Here is a 10243-nt window from a genome sequence, read left to right on the forward strand (position 1 = left end):
CCCCACCGACAAGGGAAGTCCCTGCATTGCGAGCGAGTGGCAGATCGATGACTTCGCTCGGGTCACTACATTTCACGCAGCGAGTCACAGCTGACATCCCTGAGCCGAACTGCACAGGTGAAGATTCATCGTGGGATGAATGAGATCCGAGTGAAGCCTGACAGGTGCTGTTTTGTCAATTGACGACCTCAATGATTCCTGCTCAATGAACAAACTCTGAAACACAAAATACTGAAATAGTCGCCCCCTAGCCCTGGAGACTTTGCTGCACCGTCAACCATCCTAGCTCGGCATCCTGCCTTTTCTGATTGACTGTTGAAGCGGCCAACCACTGGCACTGACTGTGTCCGGCAGCCGTCGCCCTACTGTAGTACTGTAGGTCTACTTACATGACCTGATGCCGTGATATGATGGCTTAGTTTTAGTCTGCAGACTGACTGTAGTCTAGTGTAGACCAGGGAGTCGTATCTACGACTCCCTGGTGTAGACTCACTGTAGATAGTGTAGTGACACTACACTGTGACAGTGTAGTGTTGCCAGCAAGTCAGTAACGGTGGTACTAGTATACCATGGTATACTATGTATAATAATATACCGGCGGTAGGACACGATGTAGATATACTCATGTACGAATATCCGACACCGGTGTTCATTTTGGCAATGATCTCAGCTCACGCCACAAGGCCTAAGCCTAAGGTCGACACGCAACATGTTGTCGTCATTTAGGAAGGACGAGACAGTACTCGTATTGTCCGCAGACTGAGTCATCAAATCTCTCATAACTTATAAGTAATTAGTTTGTTAGTTATCCACCAGGCACCACCCACCGTTGGAATTTGGATACAATCCTGGGCATACATGTACAAGTACATGATTTTACAATCATGATGTGAGATTGTACATAATACACCCCATGCATCTCCACCGCTTGTGAGACGCTGGAAGAGATGAACGCGACCCAAAGGCAAAGCTCAACCAACAGGGTTTCTGGGCCCGAAACGTGGTCATCACAGTCCACCGAGGAATACTGCTGCCCTATTCGCACTCCTTCTACTGTAGACTGTAGTTAGTCTGTACTCCTAACATATTTCTTTCACTTTCTGCTGCTGTACAGTAACTTCTCTTGGTCTTGATGCGTTTCCTGTCTCCATGATGCCGAACCCCAGGCCGAGTCAGCTGAGGGCAACACGCCTCACCACCACCAGTGTGCTCTCATAGCTCACTCTTTTTTGTCATTGCCTGATATGCATTGTACATGTGCATGTACAGCTAGCATTGATCATACTACTCATTGCAAAAGATAAAACTGATCGCTGCTTGTCGTCCCAAGAAAGTCCCGGGCCGCGAGAGACATGACAGTACACTTGACAGGTCACGCCTCCTCCGTGGTTCAACAGTTTCTGTACCACATGTGTCTGCGCGTGGTCGGCCCATCCGACCTCGTCTTGCTTGACACAATCGATAGAAACGCAGCCATGTGCACTGCTGCTCCACAGAACAAAAATCGAGTGAGTGGTCCGGCAAGTGCTCAACGCCTGATACTGTGATAGCTCAATAGAATTCCTCACATTATTGGCATGCCTGGCCCGTGTCACCCGTGTGTAGGCATGCAGTCACTGTACTGCCTACTGGTACATATGCACATGCACATGACCTGTCCAAAACGGACTCTGCCGGAGTGCCCCAATAATATTATAAATTATTAATGGGCCGGTCATAGACACCCATCAAGAGGACATAACTCTTGCGCACAAGTGGATAGTAAATGTACAATCAAGAGCCCATAACCCCAGGGTTATGGACTCTTGGTTGGTACAATGAATGTCTGGAGTACAATACTAGCAATCACGTGACGTCCATACATTGCCCGGACCATGCCCATGATGATGCATGGGCCTTGGCTTGGGTGCGGGGGGGGGGGGGGGGGGGACGAGCATGATACAGTGTACTCAGATAAGCCTATTAATACACCAGAACATGGCCATGTGCTCAATAGCCACAGTCCCTACTGCTGTGTACGTGTCTCGTTCAGTGAGTAGTAACCCTGATCTCAATCAAACAAAACACACAACGAATGGAAGCCAACAGAACCCACTGAAGTGACATCCATTTCCTAAAGACGAGAAGAGCCTTGTTGGGGGGCAAATATTGGAAAGCTAGATCATGCATGATGCTGTGCATGGTAATCATGGCATAAATACAAAACACCATTTACACACACACACACACACACACACACACACACACACACATGTCGACCACATGCACGCACCCCCCTACCCACACACACACACCCCGCACACACATCGTTGGAAGAACACAACATATCGTAGAACAACTATGGAGAATAAATTTTGATACAGAAGCCGACAATTCTCGCAATCATGAGTCAATGAAAACATCTGGGAAGGACTGCAATAATTAGAAAAGGATTGTTGTAATGTGTAACCTTATATACCTCATAATGGCCAGTGCTATGGAGTGTGTGTAGAATCTTGAAAGTACCTAATACTCAGCTAATAGTAATACTGTACAACGTCATGTGATATGCGCCATGATTTCACCGTGTTACACTTCCACTTGGGAATAGTTTGAGCAATAGTGACTCTGATTAATTAATTACTTAGCACACAGCTTGCAGTACCGCAGCAAAACAAAAAAATGAAATGACACGAACGCCCATGGTGCACAATGCACTCATGTTCGATTTTAAAATGAAAAACCATGAACTTCAGTGTACTGTGAAGTATTATATCAGACATCACGTGCAATCGTAAATGTAGACTTTGCAAACTTTCTCTGCACAGCCAGTTGTCTCTCCGATATTCACAGTATGCAGCAGAAAGAGGGCAGATCCAATCAAAGCATGCACCTGCGCTTCACCGAGAAATGCGGCAAACATCTTCAGGCGTCGTGAAACAATAATAAAAGTGTGGGCGTGCGTGCGTGCGCATCGATTCGGTGTTCTCCCGAGCAACTCGGGTTTGACATTCAGCGCATCACTTGCTTTTGTTCCTGGCCGCATTGAAACCAGTCCACTGCATTGGCATTGACCCGTTGGGGTGCTGGGGTGTTGGTGACTGCATAGCGGGCGTCATATAATCCTATGTACTCAAATCATCATCCGTTTGTCTACTCACTATTCCTCCTCGTCGCTGCACCGACAGTCGCCAGTCAGGCAAGCGCCTAGCGTTAGAATGAAGCCGCTGAGCAGGAAGACACCGGCCGATGCCCAGCCGATGGCAAACGCCCAGCCCAGGCTGAAGTCCATGTCCTTCAGATCGTTGACAAAGTAGTGCGAGTAGGAGGACAGTGATGCAACCATAGCCAGACCTACAAAAATACCAACAGAGTGAAGTATTAGTGCATATACAGGACCGCCGGAAGAAATGTTCGATTGGTCCGGCAGTAACATGACCTTTCACACTTTGTGTACGATACGACGGGTACTAGTAGTCACATGCCCTCCACAGTAGTAAACACATGCTGGAGGCCAACTATGTGGTCCGGTGATTACCAGACCTACTGGGCCCGTTCCGACGGGCCTAATGTGGGCATTGCCAGAGCTACAGCAATAGCAACGGAGTGAAGTATTAGTGAGCAAAACGGTGCTGCTGAGTATCCCGGGGCCCTACTACCGTCCGGTGCAGGCGTCCACTGTACCGCGGACATGGTTGGAAACGCAGCAGAGTCATTGCACAGCTGCACACTCAGCTGCACACTCAGCTGCACTACTCGAAGTACATGTATAGGCCAGCACGTAATCCACCATCACAAAATACATGACATTGTATCAAAACAGGCAGCAACCGACGGTGAACTACCGCAGCAACAAATCATTTGATACTCGAGCACACACACACACGCACGCACGCACGCACGCACACACACACACACACACACACACACACACTACACCAAGCACCGGTCGGCGCACATACCTTGCAGCGTCAGCCAGAACACAATGAGAAAGTTGCTGCTGCACGCGTTGCCCTTCTCCTCCTCGTCAAGAGCATCCTCCCGCACGGCCAGGATTAGCAGCAGGAACGTCACAATGCCAATACCCAGTCCGCCGACGGCTATCCACCGAGTAAGGAGTACACGAGCTGCAATGAAGTCATACAACCACACACACACACACAGGCAACAAAATAATTTAAATGCACTGAGCATGGCTTTCTAGACATGCCTCCTTCTTGGGGGACCAGTACTAGCACACTCTGGTATCATGACGTCATGGGAAGAATCTGCATGCATAGACAGCTAGCCTTTGCAACCAGGCAGCAGCCCCCCCCCCCTTTCTCTAACACAATGCAATGTGGCTTGTTCTCCTCCTCTATACATGCTGTGCACTTAGGACAATCATGTGTGCTGGAATGTCCACTTGTCTGTACCTTCAATCATTCATTAAAATGCCATACTCTCTGTCAGTACCGTTTTTATAAATGTCCTAAATCCTGAATCTGGTCAACATGAGACCAGTTCACCCTTCAGTTGGGGAGGGATTGTGGAATGATTAGGATGGTCATAAGCTTTTCACAGGGCCCAATCCACTCAGCAATAGGTCAACAGCAACATGCAGGAAAAGGTATTTGACAAAACACTTCAACTTAACCATAATACTAATCGAGTTTCAATTTGCACAACAATAATAATAATAATAATTAAAAACTCAGATGGTGAGGGAAGGAAGAAAACAATTTGTAACATGGAAATTGTGGGCACAAGTTATGCGATCGAGTCCACCAACTAATCCAGATTCTGAACAGTCAGATGTGCTCAATCTAGCTTGCACAATCTAGCTAGATTGTGCACGTCTGAGTGTACAAAATCTGGCCCGTTTAGTTTAGTTGGTGGACTGGATCGCATAACTTGTGCCCACAATGTCCATGTTACAAACAATAGTGATTCTACTTGTTATCTGTGAGCACCCCCCCCCCCCCCCCACACACACACATACACACACACCACCACCACAACTAAATTACTTATCAGTGAAGCAACTCAATATTAACAATAGTAATTGTAGTGGTGTCTGAGTACCAGTGGCATGTGAGATAGAACCCAGACTACACATGACTGTATCATCAACATTGTATCTGCTTTGTATGGAGTAGCAAAACCAATGCCCCCAACGCCGGACTCGATATGCCCCAGATGATGCTGATGGTGTTCACAAAGATCCTACGCCGGGTAGATCTACTGGGTACACGCACCGTGAAACAGTGTGACAGCACTGGCACTATCTCTCTCTCTCTCCCGGGATCCCGTGGCAAAACGCCATCATGGAGTATTGGTACATACAGTCAACTTCGCTAATAACGACTGCGGATATAACGACAATTCGCGAATAACCACAGAATTTCCATGCCCACAGCAAAGTCCCATCCAACTGGAATACATACAATGGCTCTTGGGGTATAACGACACTTCGCGCGGGGCACTTTTCTGATGCCCCGCCGAATGTCGTTATAAGCGAAGTAACATTTTTAGTTGACTGTATGCACAATGAATTATGTACACTGACTGTCATGTAGATCTACCATGACATGCGGGGCTACATTATTTGGAGTGCCCATTTCATTTTCATGTGCACAGAAACAAAACCTACCCGATAGTCATGATACGATTGATTTGTAGGTCATTTCACCTCGGAGTCTTGCAGTTCGTGTCATGTCCTACAGCTACCAAGCAAACAGTCACTGAACGCATCTTTTCCCTTCTCGAATCTCAGTCTGAAATCTCTGCTGAAGACCAGTGGCAATGTAAAGGAGGCATGAACCAAGGCGGTTTTTCACGTGGATCACATCGGGAGAAGGACCCCAAGACTTGCAGACGTTTTATCGTCTGAAATCCAGAGCCTCCAAGGTCGCCACTCGCCAGTCATGCTCCACAAACTGCACAATGCATGCCTTTTGGATACAAATGCAGACATGAGTGAGGGCGAATAGGATCAAGGACAAACCCAGTCTTCGGGCTACGGCGTCAATTATTGTTTCTTATCCGTACCACCAACGATGAAAGTGCGTCCGAAGCCAGGGACAGGCCTAGTTCCATTCGCCAGCGTCACCTGCGGACTCTGGCCCGCAGATTTAGCTGCATACCGGGAGGGCGCTACCACCACGCGTGCACGCGGAGTGCGTGTCGGAGTAAATCATCCATGGTATTTATCCGCCCAAAGTCGTGGCCACTTCTGCTCAAGTGGCTGAAAGTTGTCCCTCGATTTCACGACAATACAGACAAGAGTCTTGAAGGGAGCTAGCTATGCTACGAGAGGCGCTTCGTTTCATAGCATGCCACAGCATTCGCAATAGGGCTTGAAAGTGATGACGTCAAAACGGCCAGGGAGTAGTAAGTTCACATCAACTTTCTACTTTTGGATCCACTAAGGTGTGACTTTGCTATTGCCTCAGTATGTGGGTGCATAGCAACCCACTCATGTCGTATGCAGGTGTGACTTTTACTTCGCCACCAGTTGTCACCCCGCCCCCACTAGCCAAATCAGTCAGTTTCACTGGCTACATCACCTTGCTGTGAGTAAGACCGCTTGAAATGTGCTTGGATCCATACAAAACCTGGATCCAAGTGGATCCAATTTTTGAATTTTTGAAATTGTTGCTATGCTGTGACGTAGCACTTTCAAGCCCTATTGGACCACGGCGACACGTGTAGTAGGTCCAGGGTGTGTCGCCTGGCAAATTACAATTCAAACAACTACGGGTGCAAGGACGTAGACACCCGTTGCTACAGGAACTATTCCAAATCTCTCCAGAATCCTTCTCTGCTTTGGCGAAGACGAATCAGATCTCACTGAGCTTCGAAATCATTGCGCAAACCTAAAAAAAAGAACACAGCGGGAAACTGAACTCTAGCCTTGCTAGCAAGGAACCAAGTCGAACCGTGCAGTGGTGATTGCTTGAGCTGTTTCTCCTGGCCATACTCGCAGACCTGCTACGCACTTATGCGCGATTCATGCTCTCTATATTTGTTTACAAATTCAATCGTCGTCGACTACATGACATTGCAGTGTAGCAGCAGCATAGTAAGCATACACAACTACTTTTGAAAAAAACTGAAAACATTTACTAGAGTACGAGTAAAGCTGTTCACGATACGCATGGTACACGGTGCAGCTGTTACTTTGTTACTAGAGCTCGCGCAAGTAGCTTGTTCGGCGCAGGAGGCGATGACAGTAACAAGTAACACACGAGTGGGATCGTTACACGGCGGCGTATCAGAGGGCCCTGAGAGGGGTGTCGAAGTAGCGTGGGTTACTAGAACACATTCATTTCGAAGTCACAAACACAACAACAAGGAGCCCAACACGAACGATCGTATGTGGTCTACACTTTTGCTTGACGAGCGAGTTGCCACCTAGTACTCTACAGGCGTGCGAGAAAAGGGGGACGCAGACTCAGTCCTCTTTCAAACCGTACTACAGTGAAACGGTTGTAGGGGGTGTTTTACAACCGGAAGAAGTGGAGAACTGGAAGCTAAGTAAAGACGTTGGCACAGTGAAGTGCGTGTGCCCAGGCAGGTGTGTTTTACCGTTTGTTCATTTCAACACCACAACAATGCGCTGGGAAAACAGTTTTGCACATGCACATGTACATCTATTCTTCACTCTTCGGTCAATACATACGTGACTAGCTGTAGGAAACCAACCATCGGCGATCACGTCAAATGAGCGCCACTCGCGGCACAGAAGCGGGAAAAGACACTACAGACTCAGTCTGATAGACGCGCGCGATTCTCTTTCTCTCTTCCCCTCAACCCACAACCTAGCAACATTACCCACAATCACAATCATTGCATGCAGATTCGCACTCAACATGATCGCTCACATTCGCTCTTTTCACACAGCATGCTGAGCCAGGAGAGTGGCTCGCACGCATCATGCCCGGGAGGTGCGGACAGCAGGCGAATTTCGCGAAAGGTGCGAACTACTTACTTTCAACTCCTTCACCGTCGAGGCCGTAGTTGAGGCACAGCTCGAAACCTGTTCCACCGCCAGTCACCGACGTGAGGCTCATCGTGTTGTTGGTATTGATCTGTCTGCATTCCCACCATAACCCTAGCGTAACCGTCTGGCCTTCTCGCCGTATACTCGCCCAGTCGTTGCCGAATAGCGACGCCAAGCCGCAGAAAAAGCTAAGGATGAACAGGAGAAGGATAAATCCTCGCAACATCTTGGAAGAGGTCAAACTGCACGGAAGCTAGCGATTTGACACACGGATAGGAAACGGGGAGGCGAGCGAACCTGATCTCCGCTTGCTGTTTGACTGCTAGCAACTGTTACCAACTATACTTAGTTGCAGACACTTCTCTCCCTGTGTTAGTTTGTGCTGAGAGTCAGATGCAGTGATGCCTGATGGTACCGTCGCTTTTACCGTTGAGCAATATCTTCTAGAGTGTCCTCCACTGTCTCTAGACTCTAGCTCTATAACGACTGCAGTACCGCGGTAGTAATGCGAAGCGATGATCTGATCGCACACGCTCCACGCCACGGCCGCGCACACTAATCTGAGCAATCTCTGCCTTCAGTGCGTCACTTCAGTGCTTCACTTCACACAGTCAAGAGCGCTGCTGCCGCCGAGTCTGTTTTTATGTATGTTGTGTAGTCCGCACTACATACTGAAGAAGCAGTACTACTACACTGTACTAGGCAGCATGCAGGGACAATAATGCCTGGTCCCTCAGCTTCCACGTCGTCATGTATGTTACCGCACAGCAGCCTGATGCTTTAAGTTCAAGTACAAGACAAGTACAGTACTGTTGTAACTAATACAATGTCATGTAGCGCTTGATCAGTGCATAGCCACATTGTCATTGACATTGTTGTAGCCATCCAAGTACCAGCACCTTTTTTTGTAGTACTAGCAGGTCCAGTCCAGCTCCCAACGACCCAAGTAACACAGTCATGATTCTACGACTCAGTACGAGTCCAGCCTCGGCCGGTGCCCGGTGCACTGGTGGTAGGTCCACTGGTCGCTCTGCATTATTCAGAATGATATTCTGATGATCTCAGTCGACGCCACACGACGGTGTAGACCTACCGACGCGACTCCGGGAGTCCCGAGTCCCGAGTCGACCAACACTGTACCGGCACCAGTCACCATGGTCACAGCCCACACTACACTACAGCCTTGTACTTTAGTTGTACAGTACAGCCGGCTACAGGTCTGTATCAGGTATTACTACAATGTACTACATTGTACTAGACTCAGGATCATCAGGTCTGTATCAAGTACTAAAAAAAAATGAAGTAGGTCTACAGTATGCGCTATGCGTTAGATCTTGCTGACGTGATCTAATCCGTAATCGGATACGTAACGCACTGGCTAGGCTACTGTCGACATGTCCTGAGTAGATCTACTGACTAGTATACTGCGCATGTGTGCCATTGTGTGGCCCGAACACCATGGTCGTATGTACGTGTGTACGTATGTATCACTCATAACCATAATTGGTCGTAGAGCCTAAAGGCATAGTCATTGGCAGTAGGAGAAGCTACGGGGATACAGTCATGGTCGTGCACTTTTTAACAGCTTTAGGGTTTGGTTTCTCTGCCTGGGCGTAGAACAGAGATCCTGTGTGGGATACCACGGCAATTACCTGAACTATGGCGGCAGGTAAAGTATCACTGACTGCGCCTGCATTCCTGGTCCGCAGTCACACTTCTTCACTTTTGATCCCACACACGCACACATGTACACGCACACACACGCGTTCCGCTTGTCCCGAGTGGTAAGGGTGTTACTGGGGTATGGGTGATCACTGGTCAGTGTTACACAATGCAACGAACGATAATTATAGCCTAGAAGATGCAGTACATGTGTGACTGAGTAGTATCTGCGCGCGTGGAGTGGGCCCTCAGGCTCAGGCTAGCTCACACTGTGACACACATGCACAGTAGAGTAATGTAGACCTAGTGCCCAAGGTGGCCGTGTCCATCCCGACCCCGATACACTGTACCGAGGCTGAAGTCAGTGAAGTCTGGCACGGTTCTGTATCTGGCATGGCTGGGGTCGGTAGCTCAAGTGGCCGTTGGGTCACCAGGTCACGCCAAGAAAGAAACGAGGAATGCATGACCTGAGCGATGCCGTCTACTATTAGTACTACCGTAATTACTATATTCTCAGGCCCGCACCCCATGTCCCCATCTTGAACACAAAAGTGTATTCGGTCAGCATTCACTGCACTAGCATGGTCCAAAGGGCTCAGCACATCGTCAGTAACACCA

General features: G+C 48.5%; 1 protein-coding gene across 1 annotated transcript; it reads right to left on the reverse strand.

Moving 5' to 3' along the window:
- Positions 1-2327: 2327 nt before the first annotated feature.
- On the reverse strand, positions 2328-8445 carry LOC135810837 (uncharacterized). The gene is made up of 3 exons (XM_065324267.1): positions 7952-8445; positions 3942-4106; positions 2328-3333 (listed from the first exon to the last, which is right to left on the reverse strand). The coding sequence occupies exons 1-3, from the start codon at positions 8187-8189 to the stop codon at positions 3140-3142; spliced, it is 597 nt and encodes a 198-aa protein (XP_065180339.1). The 5' UTR covers positions 8190-8445; the 3' UTR covers positions 2328-3139.
- Positions 8446-10243: the final 1798 nt, after the last annotated feature.

The sequence above is a fragment of the Sycon ciliatum genome, chromosome 1 (assembly GCF_964019385.1).
Source record: "Sycon ciliatum chromosome 1, ocSycCili1.1, whole genome shotgun sequence".
Classification (NCBI taxonomy): Eukaryota; Metazoa; Porifera; class Calcarea; order Leucosolenida; family Sycettidae; genus Sycon; species Sycon ciliatum.